Source organism: Amblyomma americanum, chromosome 3 (genome assembly GCF_052857255.1).
Source record: "Amblyomma americanum isolate KBUSLIRL-KWMA chromosome 3, ASM5285725v1, whole genome shotgun sequence".
In the NCBI taxonomy this organism is placed as follows: Eukaryota; Metazoa; Arthropoda; class Arachnida; order Ixodida; family Ixodidae; genus Amblyomma; species Amblyomma americanum.
Genome location: NC_135499.1, coordinates 45,467,189 through 45,487,207, shown reverse-complemented (window position 1 = coordinate 45,487,207; position 20,019 = coordinate 45,467,189). Strand labels below are relative to the sequence as shown.

General features: G+C 48.1%; 1 protein-coding gene across 3 annotated transcripts in view; it reads left to right on the top strand.

Moving 5' to 3' along the window:
* The window catches only part of lt (vacuolar protein sorting-associated protein light), a 175,820-nt gene that overhangs the window by 16,253 nt on the left and 139,548 nt on the right, over nucleotides 1-20,019 (top strand). For 2 of the 3 annotated variants that reach the window (XR_013313229.1, XM_077657307.1), the window contains exons 3-7: nucleotides 5,008-5,103; nucleotides 5,534-5,617; nucleotides 7,619-7,693; nucleotides 14,954-15,088; nucleotides 18,813-18,932. Coding sequence is in view for 2 of the 3 variants with exons in the window: in XM_077657307.1 (XP_077513433.1) it covers nucleotides 5,008-5,103; nucleotides 5,534-5,617; nucleotides 7,619-7,693; nucleotides 14,954-15,088; nucleotides 18,813-18,932 (510 nt within the window). In the remaining variant the exon portion in view is untranslated. The remainder of the gene's footprint in view (nucleotides 1-5,007; nucleotides 5,104-5,533; nucleotides 5,618-7,618; nucleotides 7,694-14,953; nucleotides 15,089-18,812; nucleotides 18,933-20,019) is intronic. The other variant, XM_077657308.1, reaches the window with a different exon arrangement.

Genomic DNA, 20,019 nt, shown 5'->3' with positions numbered 1-20,019 from the left:
GGAAGGACGACCGCCTCATCGACCAGCCTGACGGCAACCCGCGAATATACCTTCTCCAATGATCCCACTGTTTGACGGGTATCAATATCGGTAATGCGAATCTCAGCCCCTCTCCTGTTCAAAAACGGAACTTTTGAGCCGCCCGCATTAACCTCTTCCTCAGAGAATGAGACTACTACCTTCCCTTTTCTCAAAAAATCCTGCCCTAATATACCTGACACTCCGCTTGGCAGAGACACCGGTCAAGTCAAAGCAATGTCTGAATTCTGCCTCCTCGTCATTCGATCTCGCCAGAGTGCCCATCCCATGGGGCTAGTTGCATCACGTGAACGAGAAATGGCGCCTCCTTTCAAGCCCGTCTGTATAAGTGTCCGGGCATACGTAGCAGGGGTGCTCCAATGCAATTCCGCCGAGAGAGAAGTGTAACCGGTAGAGTCCACTTATGCCAAGAGGATCCCCCGTTATGCCTACAAATTTGGTTGCCATACCACCAGACGCTTCCAACACCTCGCGGGTCCCCCTTCCTTCGAAGCGTGTTAAAACTGCTCTCCTTAAGCAATGTCACCTTTGACCCCGTATCTATCAATATTTCCATGCAACAACCATTTAACTTGCAACGCACAACAGGGCATGCCTCGTCGGCCACACAAACTACCACCACCTCATCATCCACTGCTCCCTCCCCACGCTCCTCAGGCTGGGGAGGACTAACTAGTTTTTTGTCTCGGTATCTGGAGCCCCGCTGTAGGCTTGCTTAGGGCGTGTCTCGCCTGCTTCTCTTTGTGGCTCCCCACGGCGCACGTTTTGGCAGAACCTGGCGATGTGTCCGCGACCCTGGCAAGCGAAGCATACGATTTCTTCAAAATCTCGCATACCGCGCCTGTAGCTTTGTGGCGGTCTCCGGTTTCCCGCGAATGGGCGCTGTTGAGCGCGCGCTTCAACCTGGCGTTCCACCTGCTGAGATAGCAGCTGTTCTAAGCGATCTAACCGCTCTGTCAAGAGAGCAACCTCAGGGTTGAGCACCGCTCTCTCTATGACGCGTACTCTCGCTGCGGCTGTCGTTAACGCCTCATTTCGTTCCTCATCCAATGCGGCCGCCACGGCTTGGTCGAAATTGCTCGGCTTGCGCGAGAGAACGAACCGGCGCACGGGGTCTTGCAGACCAGCCACGAACAAAGCGGTCATTTCCTCTTTAAGTAGATCCTCCGCGTATTTCTTCCTTAGCTGGTCCCCTTCCTCCTCCCTGCTTAATGTATCGCGTGCTAGGCGCTGAAGCCGCGACGCAAACGTTCGCACGTCCTCCCCTACCATCTGTCCGGAGTCACGGAACCTCTGTACCCGCACGTGACGTGGTTCAGTGTCGAAATGCTCAAACGCGAGCTTCTTAAATTCCGCAAATGATTTTGTGGATTTTACTTTTTCGTCTCGCCATGCAAAATCATGAGCAGCTCCTGCCATCTTACACCTCGCCATTCCCAGCATTTGAGCATCGGACCATCCCCCCATTTTCCCAATCTCTTCTAGCATGGAAAAGAAATCGCAGATTGGAACCCCTGTCTTATCTCCTGTAAACGTCGGAATGACGCTTCCTAATGCCAGCATGCTTGCTCCGAGCGACGGCTGTGGAGTGGGAGCTCCCTCAGATACAGACATTTTTTTTTTTTTTCACTCAAGCCCTCCGGTGCCTCAAGCCTCTCAAATGGGGGTAAGAGTCCCACAATCAGTCCCGTGATTCCCTTTTGATTACAATTTTGAAGTCATGAATGTCGCAGCATTCAGAGGACATTTACTTTTGAGACCCCACTTCTGACACCAGTGTGATGACCCCCCCATAATGCGCAGGTCCACACGGGACGGAGAGGCAATGAGACACTGTATGGCTCAGTTTAAACAAACAGATATATTCAATAATTACACATGATTAAGATCATACATCAGAGGCTGGGGCGTCCGAGCTTACGTGCCGACGACTTCATGGGGACGATGGAGGCACTCCAGAGTTGAGCTCGAACGGTTGCTGGCAGAAGCTGCACGCCGTCGGGCTTCGGCGCTGAAGGCCCCCTTGGCGAACGATGTCGTCCTGAGCGTGCCTTCTTCGGTACTCCTTGTCGATTTTTATATCCTCTTATCCCCACACTCCCTAGGGTGAGGGCGCCCACGCCGGAGTGGGGGGGGGGGGGGGGCTAGGGCTTTCACTTCGGCGCACAAACATTCCACCGCACTTATGGTCTCGCCCCCCTCACGTGTTGAGTCCGAGGGAAAGAAGGTTTTCTTCGAGGTAGCGCATAGCGTCCGCTGTGGTAAGGCGCGCTCTGGCCCGCTGTCGGTTCCCGCGGGTCACCGGCCTCCGTTCTCCATCAAATGACACTCGCCCCTCAAGGCCGGAACGCGAGGTCACTAAAAGGCCGGGAAAGTGGTCCCTTGTCCTGGGATGTGCTCGGGAGGGTTGATTGATGAGGCCCGCCGTCTTGCCACGGGGCCAGACCCGCCGAAACGAGGCCACCCTGGAACGGCCACGGCAATTGGGGAAGATAACGCCCGTCTCCCAGCGGCGGCGGCGGCGGCGTTCGACTCGTGCCGACACTATGGAAAGGGGGTCCGGTTGGGCTTAAACCCCTTCGTTCTGGTCGTCACTCTCAACGAGTATGGCTCGGTAATTGATGATGCCGCTGTCATCTGGGTCGTCTCCGTGCGGTCCACGGCGGCAGGCCCAAAAGCAATCTCACTCAAGTTGCTTGCAGCCATATACAGTAGAAACATGAAAGGGGGTCCGGTTGTGCTTTCGCCGCCACTAGGGGCTCTGTCTACGCCGCGCCGTCGAACGCGGAACCTCGTAGCACACACAAGGAACGTCACAACAGCTAGGTAATTTACAATAGAATTCCTTCTCTAATGCTGTCTTGGTTTCAGCCGAATAATGGCTGTGATGTGAAAGGTGATTTTAAGTCACATGAGGCAGGAAGAAAAATGCGGTGGTGCTCTAGCTGCTCCATTTGCACCGTTCTGATACATTTACATTTTGCTGCGTCAGTCTACTCCAAAAGCGGCAAATTGATCAACATTGCGCCTTAGTTGTGCAAAAAGAAGACGCGGTCATGGGAAAATGACTATTTTTGGAACCATTCAGGCTTTTAGTTCGCAACCTACTAAAATCTTTCCGCAGTTGGCAATCCGTGGTGGGCTGGCTTGTGGTAGAATTTAGCAGCCAGTTCATTCACCACATTGAGGAAGGAAAGAACTCGGGAGAGAGTCACATATTTTGAAACCGGCTCCCTCCTGCTCCCCCCCTACTTGGCCACAGGCTCAGTGCACTTGCTCATGCGCAGCAGCCTACGCCTCTGCGCCTAGCATTACTATTGGCTGTGCCTTCGGCCAAAGACTCCCAGTTGTCCTTGTGAAAACGCGTGACTTCCGGCACACTTTTTGCCTTGCAGCTCGGATAGCGAGGTACTCTCCCGAGTTTTCCTTTTTCCATGTTAGGGCATCATGTCGGTTGCATCAAAAGGTTGCATCATGTCGGTCAACCCTGAAGCGGGCTGAAGAAGTCGTATCTTCTGGTTTGAAGAACAGAAGGTTAGAGCATGTCCAACAAGGTCAAGCTTTGTTGGAATAAAGGAATTTCAGCCTTGCTGATTCACTTTCCGAGCCTGATGAATTTGTGAAAAAATCCCAAGAAGCGTTGAGATAGTGCCAACGTGAAAAAAAGAATGGTTCAAGTGATTGTGTCCTTAGGACATTTAGTCAAGCATGCTTGGCTGAACTTGCATGCAAGCTACTGCCAGCATTAATAAAATGTCTTGTCACTGTTTTTTTTTTTTGTGAGCACCTTTCTTCCATTCTTTTTCTTCCTAGCTACGCATGGCTGAACCTGATCTCGTTAGTAACAAACTCTTCTGGGTGACTCCTTTATTCTGTTTGTGCTGCTACCGGGCTGGTCCAGAATTATCGTTCTGATACAAAGGTGCTCCAAAATGAATATTTTTCTGCTCCAAAAATTGCTCCAGAACTTGAAATGGCTGGACCACCACTGAAAATGCAATATAACCTCTGATACATTGTTTGTTGTCATTCCAGCCCTTGAGGCAGGCCGGCTTAAGTGTTGTAGTGAATTAAAGCTATGTATCGGTGACTATATTGCAGTTCTTTCTCATGCCTCAAATTATCTAAACACACCTCACATGTCACAGCCATCAGTTACTAGTTGTTAAAACTGAAACCGAAACAGAATAAAAAATTTCAGTTATAAATTATTTAGCACTTGTAGGGCAATTCCACGGGGTTATCCGTGCATACTAGTGTCTAACGTGTCTTTTTAAAGAAGAAAACATTCAAGCAAAACTTTGGTGCCTGTACTGCACCTGTGACAATATGCTTCTGACTGGAGAAGGAATGCCACTTTGATGGGTGAGTTTCTATTGTATGTTCAGTCTGGGCTTGTAACATTGCAATGCTGTCGCAAAAATTGGCAGAAAGTTTACAAAGTTGCTCTCAGGTAAAAACAAAAAAGACACTGTTCGAACACGGAGTCTTGTAGCCCTATTGAAGTATGCACTTTTTTAGTGTCTAGGACATGACATTCACAGATAAAAATTCCACAACAAAGCACTCATGTGAAATGGTAGGTGTGCTGCTAAGCCCAATTCTCTTTGTGTCCTTTGTGTCATTTCCTGCATAGCCTGTGACGTGTTTCCGGAAAGAAGAGTTCATATATGCTAACTAGCAGTGTCTGGTTGTAATGAGGTGCAAAATGAGATAAGCATGCTGATGTTTGAGCTGTATGATAACACAAAGGCCACAGATGCCAGTGAGCTAAGCTTTGGACTGATTTCCCCTCCTTTCAGTTTTGTCAGTGCTCTGTCAGCATTCAGTGCGTAACATCTTTTTTTACACTTCTTGTTTGCAGTGTTTGCACCAGAATGTAGCTGCCTTGGCAATTGTGTCACTGGATAGCAGCAGTGCGGCGTCATGACAGCTCTGCCTGGTATATTTTGCTTTGCTCTTGTGCAGGAGATGGAGCCGAAGCTACGCTACGAGCGTATCCTCAACGACATGCCAGAGATTCTGCGCAAAGGTGCAGCCAGTTGCATCGCAGTCCACCCCAAGGTAAGCACCTTGCATGGATAAATTTCTAACTTCTTTATGTTGAACAGACCTTTGCTGGCATACTAACAAAAAAGTGTACCAACATTTTGGCCAAACTATGTGTATTATAAAGGCTTTGAGATGACATTTATTTTGCCACCTTGAAAAGTATAGACCATGATAGCTACATAGGTCTGTGTATGGGCCACTATTACTCAGATTTTATTACTATTTGTCATAAACATTAAACTGACGCATCTCCCTTGGTTACATTTATTTTTGTAATTCTTCAGGTTTGCACATGATGTATTGTTGCCATCATGCCATATAGCATTGCATCGTGCATTTTCTTGTTATACAGTAGCGGTAAAAAAATTCTATGTTGCTTAGTTGTACCTCTGAAGGATTAGCGAAATGAACATGGTAAGGTCTGCTGTGGATTCGTTTTCAGTTCATTGCGCTCGGCATGCACTCGGGCTGGGTGTACATCTTGGACCACCAGGGTAACGACAGTCACAGCATTGCACACCCGTTGGTGAGTGATCACCCACTTATTCATCGTTGGCAGTGGTCGGTTGTACCTTCTTGATGCGTTGCATTACTCAATGGCGTCCGACTGCAGGCAACCGAGAGAAGACCTGCGACACCAGCAATGTGGGTGCTACACCACACCGTGCTTTCTCCTAGCGAGGGAGATAAGGAACTGACCAAACTTTAACGCATTGCACCAATGAAGTGGCCAAAATATGTTTGGAAACTACGGTGGAGATAAGAAAGTTGTGGCCTATTTTGATTGAAATAAGCATGGTGTTACCAGTCAAAACATGAATTCAAGTCCTAAATTGGCTTGGAAATTTGTATAAATCCTGATAAAACGACATTCTGGTTTAAAACTTTGGTATTAACAGTGCATCTCTTGTGCATGGCTGCCTACCAGTGCACAAAACTTAGCTGCTGTTAAATGCGTAGACCTCTTTGTTTTAAAAACTGCTTGTTATTTATTACTGTAGTCAGATACAAGTCAAGAAAACAGCGGCTTTTCCCCGTCAAAGGGCCCCCTTTCCAGCCAATGGCATTGGCCAATTCTCAATAACCTGTTAGCTTGAGTAGGAAGACAATGCAGAGCGGGGACTGTCCCCTTTCGTCTGCCACTCCCTGTATTGTCACACTAGCAGGGTCATGAGAGTTTGTCCAATGCCATTGGCTGAAAGCTGCTGTTTACTTGACTTGTATCCGACTACAGTACTTGCACTTTTCGATGTGTCTTTTGACATAACAATATTCCTATTTAGAAATAGTGTTGCCCTTGTGATGATGAGTGAGATTGCAGCACAGTGACAGTCCTCACAGCTGCATGGTATACATGAGTACTTTCTTGTTGTGGATGCATGAATAAAGAAGTGTGCGAGCATATATTCATTATTTCAGAAGCAGTGCAACAGTCCTGAAGCCATGTGCAGAGGTAATTAAGTTTACCAGCGAAAGATTCAAGGGCTGCATTTTTTTTTAATTTTCTCACTTCTGCTGACATGCAGTCACCGTTGCACCTACTTCTCATGGTTTCCATTAATAAAGGTGCACTAAAGAGGAATCTGAACTTGTCTTTTTACCGCGGGAACTCTATCTACGCTTTCCGGGCATTCTTAGAAACTTCAAATTATTATCCTGTGCGGCCGATTGCCCTAAATAATTGGATTAAACGTCCCAGCTCCCGCCTTTTTTTCAACTGAACGCGGTAGGTAGGCAGAGTCAACCAACGCGTGGAGTGCTTTCAGCCAGTCCAGTGGCGACTTCGCTTTCACTTTTATTTAGTTTTTTAGGTTTCTGTGAATAAACCGTTTCAGTCACAGACAGTATAGACGCGAATTAGGCCAACGGAAATAAAAATACATGTGTACTCTTTGATTTACATATCACTCCGCCGATGGCAGAGCGGCAAGCCGGCGCGGGACTAGCTGACACGTTGGTTGACTCCTCCTGCTTATACCGCATTGAGTTAAAAAAAAGTGGGAGCCGGGACGTGTAATCCGATTTAATTAGGGCAATCGGCTGCACAGCACAATAATGCGAAGTTTCTAAGAATCCCCGGAACTGGAACGTGTAGATAGAGTTCCTGCAGTAAAGAGACGATTTCAGATTCCTTTTTAGTGCACCTTAAGACGGTAAAAAATTTAAATAAAACAAGTGTGTTCACAGGTTGAAGAATTCACATTTTTCTGCACTTTCTAAGAGCCCTGGAGGCATACAGACACCATTGTCTAAGACAAGAATTTTAGCGACCCTGCAAGCATGCTATGGCAGGTCTTAAGTGCTGTAGTTCAGTATGCAGGCTGAGTTGTGCACACTTATGACTGCTTTTACTACTTGATCTAATTTGGATCAAGAATGCGTGAAGCAGTGTTTCCGTGAGAGCTTTAGGCATGTGATTGTTGTGAAAGTGAACCTTTGCGCTTAACTGGGCAGTTAATCATATTTTATCAATGTGCCTTCAATCAACTTTGGTCCATGTTCATATGGCAACCTTGTGGTGGTGCAGCACAATGACACGGTGCTCCAGCTAAGCATCGACGAGCAGGGCAACCACCTGGCCAGCTGTTCGCGGGACGGAAAGGTATGACCCTCTTGGAACTCCCATGCTAGCTTTCTTTTTCCTCCTTCAGGTTATCCCACTGTTTACTTGTCACTTTGCACGAGTGCCCTTCGCCTCTTCCTGTCCTGGACTGTCTCCACTGGCAGTTTCCCCCAAGGCTCTGTCTCCACCACCTCTCGCCACCTCCTCTTCCACTCCCTCCTTCTGACATGCTCTCATTCCTCCCCATCAGCAGAACCTCGACTCCTGTAGACTCACTCTTGTGTCTGCAACCTTAACCATGCCCCTTATGTGGCCTTGTATCAGGTTGCTTTGGCAGGGGCTGTCCTGAAAAGCTGGCTGCTAACCGCTACTTAAGAATGGCCCGTTTTTTCTCAGTCATTCATTACGCTAATGAATTGTGGAAAAATGAAGTCCCCGAGAATTTGAGTGAGATGTGAAAGAGTTCAGAAGGAATATTGTCCACCTCTCAAGAGTAGAAAGGTATATAGTGCTTGCTGATTCTTATAAAAACAAGCGGTCGCTGTTTGCGTCTGTTAATTTAACACTGCGTTACATTGCATTTTACTTTAGTTGTTTCATCTCTTTGACATGACTGCATTTTAAAATCCTTGATAGGCACGGATGCTTTTGTTCCGAACAAGAGAAGTTGTTACTTTAATGTGCCTTGTCAAGCACCAGTCAATTCAAATCAGACAAAGAGCTCTGGCAAGTACGTTATATCCACGACTAAGACCCTATTTTCACTAAATGCGCAGGTTTTACGAAGTAGAGAAAGCAAAAAATAAAAATAAAATTGAGATGTTGCCATCACCGGTTGATTTTGCAACTGAACCACGGTCTATCAATATGCTTTTTAAGGTGCGGATCCCTGAGACTAGGCTACACTGTCATTCACTTCAAAGCAGTGATCGTGGAGTCCTTTTTTGCTGTAGTGTAGATTTCACAAGTTTGAACTGAGTGGCGCAATTTTCTTCCCAATAAATGCGTCATTTGCTGCTGGACGAACATCGATATGCCCAGAAACAGGTCTTTGCTATAAACAAGAACTGTACTGAGTTGTCCTCAGCGTTCGTTTAACATTTGTCTTTCTGCCAATCTGCATACATAACATAAATCTAAACTCATCAAGGTAACCTTACTCTGCTTTGAATTATTTCGCATTTATTTTTTATTTTATTTTCTTTAACATGCATTGAGCTTTGCTGAAAGCAAAGGATTTTATTAGCCTTTATTATTATCGTACAGAAAGCAAACGATTTTTCTGCTAACCTCTTACTGTGAAAGCTATTGTTCTGTACATAGCCATAAAAAGTGACGTGCCGTATTTACTCGCCTAATTTGCGCACCTCCAACTTTTTACCTGGATTTTAGAAAAAAAAGCACATATTTCGCGCTCTCTGCTGTGCAAGCACACCAGCATGCATGCGGGTGCGCACAGGGCAGGCTTGGGAAGGTTGGCGCGGCCGTGTCGCCACGTGCGGCTGTGAAAGGTGGGTGAGTCGTGTCCAAAGAAGCAGATAATTCGTTTGTAAACTTCTGATAAGAAAAAGTCGATTGCACGTCATTTACCTGGCAGGCTCGCGCCGGCGGTCGCTTTCCCATATGAACAGCTGCAAGAGCAAACTTCCGGTACCCTCAGGAGCGTGCGTCGTGCCAGAATCCAAAACTACCAAACCGTTGGCTATTCTGTTTGCCACTACTTAGCCGGGCCGCATGCGAGGGTGCCATTTTATTGTCTTACATCTCCATTTGCCTATGACTGCTGACTTTGCGATTGTATCATTGCACGTTTATTGCTTTGAGGTGCATACACGCCACCATGCAGAGAACTATATAACTTGGGTCTGGGGTGGGAGGCAACCGCAGGCAGGGGTGGGGTTGGGGTTGGGGGTGGGCAGTTGACTTGCATTTGGAGTCAACATTTTTTTGGTCAGCAAGTTGCAGGCTCGACTTATGTATGCTGTAAGGGAAGACTTCACGGAAGACGTTTGTTCTAACCCGCTGCCAGAGACGTGCTCAGAGTGAACAGCCCCAAGCGATGACGATGGGTATTCACAGGTGAAAGAGAATGAAGTCGCAGCCAGAGAGGCGACGACGACGAAGGCGCATCAAGTGCTCACACTAACCCACGCGGTCAGAAGCGGCCAGCCTGGCCACGATTAGTCTGATGCAGTGTGCTGAATGAAAGGTATCAGGCGGGAAACGTGGACAGTTTCAGTCCCATGGTAATGGCGGTCTGGAGGAGGATCAACAGGAGTGATGCGGTAGTTAACTGGCGAAGTTTGGTCGAATACCAAGTAGGGACCAATGAAACGAGGCTGAAACTTGTCGCAATGACCAGGCATCTGCAGGGGGGTAGAAAGCAAGACCTCGTCTCCAGGGTGGAACAAGACAACGCGGTGCGTCGTGTCGTAGTGACTCTTGCGATCTTCCTGGCAGACTTCAGTGTTCAGGCGAGCAAGGTGGCGGCATCGGGCCACGCGGGAGAGGAATTGGTCGGAAAGAGACGGTGAGGAGCTCGCAGGCGTCGAGAAGGGTAGTGGGAGAACGGCCATAAACAAGGAAAAATGGGGAGTAACCAGTGGGTTCGTTGCAACGCGGAATTGTAGGCAAAAGTGACGAAAGGAAGGACTGTGTCCCAGTTCTGGTGGTCAGATTCGACGCACATAGCAATCATATCTGACAGGGTGTGATGGAACCGCTCAGTAAGACCATTGGTCTGGGGATCGTAGCTGGACGTCGTCTCGTGAAGTGTAGAAGAAGCTTGCGGAACTTCGGCAACACCGGTAAAAAGGAATGTCCAGCACCTGAGGGGCGCCATGGCGCAGTACTATGGATTGGAGAAAGAAGGTGGAAACTTCTGGTGTCGAGCCATCAGGCAATGCTGCGATCTCGGCATAGCGTGTCAGATGGTCGATGGCAACTATGCAACGATTGACTATACAACGATTACCTCGTGTAGAGAGAGGAAGCGGGCCATACAAGTCAATGCCAACGACGGCGAATGGCATGGCGGGGCATGGTAGAGGCTGCAGATGTCCAGTGGGAGGTAAAGTCGGCCATTTTCAGCGCTGGCAGAGCAGGCAAGATGCAACATATTTAGCGACGCTAGAAGAAAGGCCAGGCCAGAAGAAGGGGCTCTTGACGCAGTCATAGGTTTTGTGAAAATCCCCAGAAGAAGTGGCTCTTGACGCAGTCATAGGTTTTGTGAAAACCTAAGTGACCGGCTGTCGCGTCATCGTGGAGGGCCTCCAAAATACGGGAGGGAAGTGTACGGGGTACTACTGGAACCCAGCGGGTGCCATCAGCGCAGTAGACGTAGGGTAAACGTAGCGAACCGAGCACTAGGAGGGTAGGAAGCTCCCGTGAGACGGTCTTTTAGGGAGCAGCAATGCACATCGTTGCATTGATCCGACGCAAGGGCGATTAAATCATCAGATGCGACGCAGGGGAGGGCGGCAGAAGAGCTTGTAACGATGAGTCGCTGTGACAGGTGGAAGGAGGTGGTGTAGAAGACCGGCATGAAGACTCCAGAAGCGGGAAGTGGGCAGCGAGAAAGGAAATCGGCGTCTCGGTGCATTTGACCGAACTTGTAGGTGACATCAAAACCGCATTCTTGGAGATAAAGAACCCAGCGGCCAAGGCGGCCAGTCAGATTTTTCAGGCTAGACAACCAGCATAATGCATGATGGACCATGAAATGGCAGCCGTAAAGATAGGGTCGGAATTTATGAACTGCCCAAATGACGGCAAGACATTCTAGCTCAGTGGTAGTGCAGTTACGTTCCGCAGGTGTCAGAGTGAGGCTGGCGAACTCAATAACTCTTTGGCGAGAAGTACTATCACACTGCAGAAGAACAGCACAAAGGCCGTGGCCGCTAGCGTCAGTGTGCATGTGCAGAATGGTGGAAGCAGCATCGTCGAAGTTGCCAAGGACATATTCAGAGGAGAGCTTGCTTCAAGGCTTGAAAAGCACTTTCGCATTGCTCAGTCCAAACGAATGCACTGCGAGCAGTGAGGAGCTGATGCAGTGGCGCGGCAATGGTAGCGAAATTTCGTATAAAGCGCCGAAAATAAGAGGACAGTCCGAGGAAACTATGCAGTTCTTTAGTCTGCAGGGGACGGGAAAAGTTCAGGACAGCGGCAAACTTGTCAGGGTCAGGTCGAATGCCGTCCCGGCTGACGAGGTGGCCCAGAATCGTGATTTCCTTCCTGGCGAAATGGCACTTGTTTGTATTGAGTTGAAGGCCAGCAGAAGTGAGGCAAGTGAGCACTTCATTGAGGCGTCATAAATGTTCACGAAAAGTTGAAGAGAAAATAACAATGTCGTCTAGGTAGCATAAGCAGGTTTTCCATTTTAGGCCGCGAAGGACTGTATCAATCATGCATTCAAAAGTAGCAGGAGCGTTACACAGTCCAAATGGCATAACATTAAATTCATAAAGACCAACGGGAGTAGCGAACACGGTCTTTTCCTTGTCTGCTTCATGCATGGGAATCTGCCAGTAACCGGAACGAAGATCTAGGGTGGAAAAGTTTTCAGCTCCCTGGAGAGAGTCGAGGGAGTCATCAATCCGGGGCATAGGGTAAATGTCTTTACGAGTAATTTTGTTGAGTGCACGGTAATCAACACAAAAGCGCACTGACCCATCCTTCTTCTTCACCAAAACCACAGGGGAAAACCAGGGTCTGGTGGAATGGTGAATAATGTCTCGGCGGAGCATATCACTCACATTGCCCTCGATGACTTTGTGTTCAGATAAAGAAACGTGGTATGGGCGGTGGCGAACAACTGAGGTACCTTTGGTAACGATGCGGCGCTTGGCAACAGAACTCTTCCCAGGGTAGCAGAAGTCACATCAAAAGAGCCTTGTTGCTTGCGAAACAAGTCCAGTAAATCTGGCCGTTGCGACGCAGGGAGGTCTGAATTGATGGTGGCAGAGAGGATGGAGAGAGAAACGTCCGCTCAAGGCGGCGACTGGGACGAGGTTGCTGTAAGCACGACGAGGGAAACCGGGTGCATGTCCAACGTGGAGGAAAAAGAAGTGCCTTTCGTTAACACATAGGTTCACAGGAAGTGTTCAAGGCAGCGACGACGGCTGATCCATTTTCAAACCGAACCAGGCTAGGCGGCAAGTCTCCTGATCAGGTGTCGATCAGAAGGTGTGATGAGCACATCCCCATGAACAATGGTATCAGACGTTAGCGTGACAAGATCATGACACCCAACGGGCAAAACTGAATCCGCAGTGTCAATGAGGCGATGATAGGGCTCGGGGCCTTCAGAGGATGGGTTGCTCTCGGTCATGTGGACGATGTGGTCGTGGCAAGAAATAAAAGCTCTTGCGGAAGACAAGAAATTCCATCCAAAAATTATAACGTAAGCGCAAGGGGACAGCACAGCAAATTGTACATAGTGACAGACACCGTCAATAGAAACCCGGACAGTGCACTTAGCGGATGGGCGAATGGTGACGTCATTATCTCCACACAGGGGAGGCCCATTGTACGGCGTTTTCACCTTCCGCAGGCGAGAACATAAGTCAGCGTGAATAGCAGAAACTGCAGCGCCCATGTCAATCAAAGCCTCAAGTCGCAAACCTTCAACCCACACTAAAACCATATTGGACGGGCGCTCCGGAGGTATTTGTCCCGAGCGAAGGTCAGGCGTCGGAGAAGCCGTCCAGAGTGAAGAGGAAGAGCGGTGGTACGGCGAAGGGATCGAGCTTTGGTGGGCCGATAACGAGGCGGAGCAGAGCTGGGGACGGGAGGTGAAGAAGAACGTGCCGAAGAGTCGGTGAAGGAACGGCGTTGATGAGAGGGACCACTAGGAGTGTAGGCACTTTTGAAAGCTTCATACCCGCGACGTTCGTCTTGAAGGCGCCGCCGGCAGAAGTGGGAAATATGGTTCCGGAAGCCGCAATAATAACAAATTGGGTGGCTGGGGCGCCAGGGCAAGTAGAACGGTGCGGTTGAGATTGGAGGTGCCAAAGCTGTGACATGGGCGCGTGGCGGCGCTGGCATTGGAGGCGGACCAAAGACAGGTGGCATGGCAGCAAGCTGAGCACATGTGGGTGTAGGGGAAGAGCAGGGGTGTCTATTGCCAGAGGGTGGGTCACCGACGCCAACTCTTCTTTGATGATGCTGTGAAGGCGAGCACCAGCAGAGGATGTAGCAGGAGGCACAGGTTAGGTGAGGCACGAAGAACCGTGTGCGAGAAGCTCCTCACGAATTAGAACATGCAAGCCGGAGTCGGTGAGCAAAAGGGAGGCAGCTGGGCCTGGTTGCAAACGGATAGATTGCAGCTGATATATGCGTTGGCAGGTCGCGATGATGGCATCAACGGATGTAGGGTTTTGGACGGCAAGGGCATTAAACGCAAGAGAGCCGATATCCTTCAGGACGTGGCGAACATGGTCAGCCTCGGTCATGGTGGCATTGACATGCCGACAGCGAGCAAGTACATCCTCAATATAAGAAGTGTATGACTCAGTAGGGCGCAGGATGAGGTCAGCGAGCTTCATCGTCGTTGCACCGTCGTTGCATTTTCTCCCTACACTGAAGATCAAAAGACGATATCGGGTCGACCACCTCAACATGTTAGCGAGCGCATCTTTTCACATATCTGTTTGTTGTTGTTAGTGACATCCCCAGTTAGCAAGCCTCCTTTTCATGCATTTTTTTTTTTTTTTTGTGAGGCCTCCCCACTATTTTATGACCAGAGGGGTGGGAGTCGTTTTTGTTTGAAACACACGGCGAAGCGCGGACCTGGGAACAGTCCGACATTTCTTGGAAATGCACATTTGCGCTTCTCCGTGTGTGTTTATTTGTTCTTTGTGTCTGCGTCTCTTCTCTGCTCCTAAGTTCGTGGCTTTCAGTGGAGCCCAGAAAAACCAAAATAGTGGCAGTGTAGACAAGATGGACAAGCGAAAAGCAGTGTGTATGCAAGTGAGGGAAATGCTCTACGACACATGACACGGTACACGCACAGGATACGCTGAAGCATACATGAACTGGCGTGAGTAACGAAAAACGTTTCTTGAGGGCTTGTGTGCATGTGCGAAAGTGGAAGTCGCCACGGAAAGCGTGCGTGCAAAGAGTAGACGCCGCGATGAACCAGCTACGCCCGCCGTTCGCCCGTCAGTCAGAAGGAATTTGAGGGAAAGGGGAAACATGGAAGCTTCTGCTGCTCCTCTGGCCATGCAAGTTGTGCTTGTCCATGTTTGTTCAGCACGCACGTCTGTTCACCTGGAGAACATGCTCTTCTATCTGACCCAGGTGGTGTTGCATGGCCTCTATGCGAGTGACCACAACCAGCAGCTGACCTTTGACCGGCCTGTCGGGGCCGTGGCCATTGACCCAAACTTCTACCGCTCTGGATCGGGCAGGCGCTTTATGACTGGCATTGACAAGGTGCGCTTGGCAGAGACCTGCTTGGCTTTGCCTAAGGGAGCTTGACCGCTTTTAATAAATGCAGATTGCTAGCAGGCTTTTTTTAGTGTGAAAGCACTATTCCAGACATACCAACCCCGAGCAAGATTCTTGTCGCGTCTTGTGCTCCAAGCTAACCCAAGCTTACCCAAGTTACTGGGGTAAGCTCGGGTTAGTTCGGAGCAGTGTCCTGCAAGCTGCAGCCAATGGGACAAGGGCCTCGCACCACTTAGGTCACTTAACCTTGTGGCAGCATCACAACCTGCCCAACGGACTACGAGCAAATCGATCACCGTGGCAGGGGGCCATTAAATTAACGATTGGTTGCAACTGGTTGCTCGGGAAGAGCAACGTGGGTCGCACAATCCCTGCCGGTGGCTCTGACAGGAACAGCCACCTGCCAGTGCAGTGGCACATCACTCAACCGCAGCACCACTGTGCTGGTAGTGGTTCGAGTACTAGCTGCGATCTATGAATGTTAAGTAGAGAATGACCAATTTTGTATATATGGATATTACCCACTACAGCACTCAAGGCGGAACTTAAATGTTTCCTGCTCTCGCACGTGTACTCGGTTTACTGCGTTAAACACGTACTACTTTTTTATGTCTTTAAGGCATGTTCCCGCTGCAGTCCAGCAGGCACACCTGCCAGAGAGAAAGATGTCGTTCTTATTATTACCCATGATGCTGGTAGACAACTTGAGAGGAACGTGTTGAATTGGGAAACTCAGGCTGAAAAGACACTTGCATATCAAGGAAGCACCACCTATTGGGACTCAGTGGGTGCTTACACATTTTCTGGAGTAACGAGGGAACACATTTGGGCCTAGTAATCACTGGTAGATTTGGCCAAGAGGAAAAAATTTACAGATGAATAAGAGCAGGCTGGTGTGCATTTGTTAGGCGCTTTTAAGTTTTGAACAGTGCCCTGCTGATATCTCTCAGAGGAATGCAGTATGTACAACTGTTGTATTTACCTGGGACTTGCTTGTGGAAACAAAACCTGGAGGCTAAACGAAAGAGTGCAAAGTGGGGCTAGGGACAGCAGAGCAAGCAAAGGAAAGGAGATTGGCAGGGCTAGCATTGGGAAACGAAGAGATCAGTGTGGATTAGGCAACCCGTGTAAGTTGATATTCTGGTCATGTTCAATAGAAAGAAATGAACTTGGGTAGGATATGTAGTGCACAGAAGATGACCGGTGGTCTTTCAGACTGTCAGAGTAGACACCAAAGCAAGACAAATGAAGTTGTGGGCAGCAGAAGCTCAGGTGAGGCAATGACTCCCATGAGGATAGAAAGTTTGCTGGGACGCAGTGGCCAAAGCAAGTAAAAAAGAGGAGGTCAATCAAATCGGTGACCGAAAATTTATTACTATATACCAAAGAAGTCATGTTTAAAGATACAGTAAAATCCCAGTGAGATGAACTCGGTTGAGAAGACTTCTCAAATTATATGAGCAATGGGGGAAGTTTTGGTTATTTTCTCATAGAATTCAATGCAAAAAAAATTCTTTCAAGACGAGCTGTTTCATGTGTCCTTTGGTTGAGACAAACTTTTGCAGCAGCCACCAACCATGGCGGCTCTGTGGTATGGCACTTGTAGACCATTCGCGCAGCTCTATCGAAGGAAGAAAAAAAAACTTGGACGACGTTAAACCGGCCCTTAAGAGTACAATGCGATAATATTAGAGATTCCTTCGGCGCAAGTACTCCATCTCTTTCATGGAGTCATAGATCGCGGGGAGTCCTCATACCACTCTTGGTGCAGTGGTTCAGTGGTCAAGGATGCACCACTGCCCAGCAGGTGGCTGTTTCAAACACAGCCACATTTGGTACTTGGGAGGCCCGGGTTGCTTGTGTCGAGATCCTATGAGGCTCGTTTTTGCACAGATAGTTCTTCGGGAGGCTATCTCTCTGAACCAATGAGCTGATGCGCAGTGCCACGGTGGGGTAATTACATTGAATTTATTTGAATTAACTTTTTTCCACCTGCTTTTTCGTGACACAGATAAACGGACGCTGGCGTTTCTCATGAACAGGACCTGTAATCCTGGTGCATGACATGGTCTGCCAACAAATCATAGTTTTACATTGCAGCTACAAGCTACGACATTATTATGTGTACTTATAAAAAAAAAGTATCTCTTTGAGCTAAAAATTGCAATTTGAAGTTTTCAGCTCTCCCCTCCCCTGGCAGCGACGGCCATATTGAAGCAGCCTGAGTGACGTCATGGCCCAACTGCGTGCCCGCTTGCATGGTCGGTGCAGAGCACAGAGCACGCCTACTCGAGTCCGGCCATGGCACATAGTGGTGAAGTCACTGAGACCAGGCAGAAGCTAGACAGAAAAGGGAAGGACACAGGCCTTTGTTGCCTTTCTCCCCCTCCAACTTCCCCTCGTCACCCCTCCACACCCCTAGCCTGAACAACAAACAATCCACTCCCCTATGATCACTAGCTAAGTTCGGTCGTTAGCCGTGAGCAAGCACATGACCATCGGCTTAAGTCGTCGCGAGTCACGAGCGTGCCAGTGTTGCCTGACTTCCACGCGGTTCAGGAGAACTTTTAAAAATTAAATTACAAATTACTTGCTGTACCAAATGAGGCTATATTTTGTACAGTTGTTCCAAAATGGATAGCGAACAGCATGCACCATACAGCCTGAAAAACAGTCTGAAAAATGGTGTCATGATCCATGCTTCCATGCACCATTCCGCAAAGTGTGGGGAAGCTGTCTTGCTGTCATGTGTAAGGCAAGGCACCTTTGTGCGTCATTCAAGTATTCAAGCAAAAAAATCTTATGATCAACAAGAAGAAAGTGCAGCATTGCACTGGAGTGAACATTAGCAGAGAACCAGAAAAAAAAAGCGCACAAAGAACTTTATGAAACAGAAGGTGTATAGAAGGTTTAGAAGGTGTATGTTTTAACTTCTCATTTTAAGACATAAGAAGAATTTGAGCATTTTATCTCATTATCAAAGCTATTCCACAGGATTGTACTTGAAAATGTTAACATCTGCGTTCCATAATTTTCCCTAGCTGTAGAAACTAGAAACTTATTATGAGGTGAGAATTGCGTCATGTTTCTGTGCGTAATTAACCCGCCATGGTCGCGCTTTGGCATTTAGCTAGTTATCTGAAGGTCATGGGATTTATTTACTTATTTATTTGTACACACTGCAGCCCCCCAGGGGCTATTGCAGGAGTGGGGATATAGAATACATGAAAAGAGTAAATATGTTCATAAATGCAAGCTTGCATACATAAGAGTACAAACAAAATACCATATAATATGAACAAAGCAAGGTGTCAGTGACACCTCTATCAAGTTCCAGCCATGATGGCTACATTTCAATGTAGCCGAAATGCAAAGATGCTAGTGCACTGTGTGATGTAACCGCATGTTATAAAACCCCAGCTGGTCTGTAAATTAATCTGGAGCCCCCCAGTACAGCGTCCCTCATAGCTCATATGTCTCTTCAGGACATTAAATCCCACAATTTAGAAATTTAAAATTCTTTTGTTTGCAATCAAATGTTCGGGTAGTATATATAGATTTAGCTTTCATTTAAATATGCAAAGAAACGGCGTGAGAAAGGAAAACTGTTATAGCTAGCCCTTGTCTGGCAGTGGGCTACCACAACTGAGAGTGTACACAGTTGAGTAGCGATGATTGGGCAGTCAGTGTGGCGGTGCTTGTTGCTCAGGTGGTCCTGCACGAGAAAGGGTTCCTGTCACGCTACCGCACCACCATCCTGCACCAGGGCGAGGGCCTGGTGCGCAACATTGCATGGAAAGGGCGCTTTGCTGCTTGGGCCACAGACCTGGTGAGGCACTGGTCCACTGCAGGGCATGTGCCTGCTTTCTGCGGTCACATGATGCGTGTGACGATAGTTCCCTGCTGCTTAGAGCACTGTTCCATCCCTTGCATTTAACCCATATATGCCGAAACTTCAGAAATTTGAAAAAATTAAAATATTTTTTGATATAGAAGGTTTACTTCGCTTCACAATTCAGAATCAAGCTTTTTTGGCAGAAATATTTTTGTCAGTGCAGATGCTACAATGTAGGATGCTAGATAAATTCGCTTCCTCTTACGTACGGTACAGCTTCAAACATTTGACATCGACTTCATAGAGCCTCTGAAACGCGTTCCTTCGTAGAAGAGCACATCAACTCACTCAATCACTTCATTGTGTTGTCGTGAACACCTGAGCTAAATAATACACTTCTACACGCAGCAGAGAACCCACTATCATGCGCGACAGTTGGCTAGCTCCTTCTGGCAACTATTTCGCGCTCGCACTCTCTAGCATACCAGTTCAGAGGTGGCTATTGGCTAGGTTCTTTCAGACGTCAGGCAGCTACCATGGTCACGGCCAGTAAGCCGCATAGCTCCGGCAGATCAGGAAGCTCTCCGGCGGTGGGCCAGCGGAGGAGTGCCGACCTTTCAGCGTGAAAAAAGTGATAAAAGGAGAGGGAAAGACACGAAGATGCTGAAATTCAAATTTCGACCACAAGTAACTTAGCTTCTACAAAGTACATTAAAAAAAATTCTTGCTGAAGCACATTCGTAAAGTGGCATGCTTTAACATCCCAGGCATACCGTGACATTACTACAGCCCCTTTCAGAGCATCTTTAAAATCACATTTCTCATCCCACATGGTGGTTCCCTTGTGACAATGTGCAAACATGATATATTTTTCTTGCAGAATTACAATGTAGTCTATGAAATCAAGTTTCAAATTGGCATCCAGGGAAGACCGGCAGATTTCTCTGAATGCACAGAACACGCAAAACTGAACGCACACAACACAACCCTTGCACAGGAAAAGTTTAAACCCTCTTGAGCCTACGCTAGTGGGCGTAAGCTTTTACGCAATAAACATTTAGAGTTACTGCACACAAAAGCG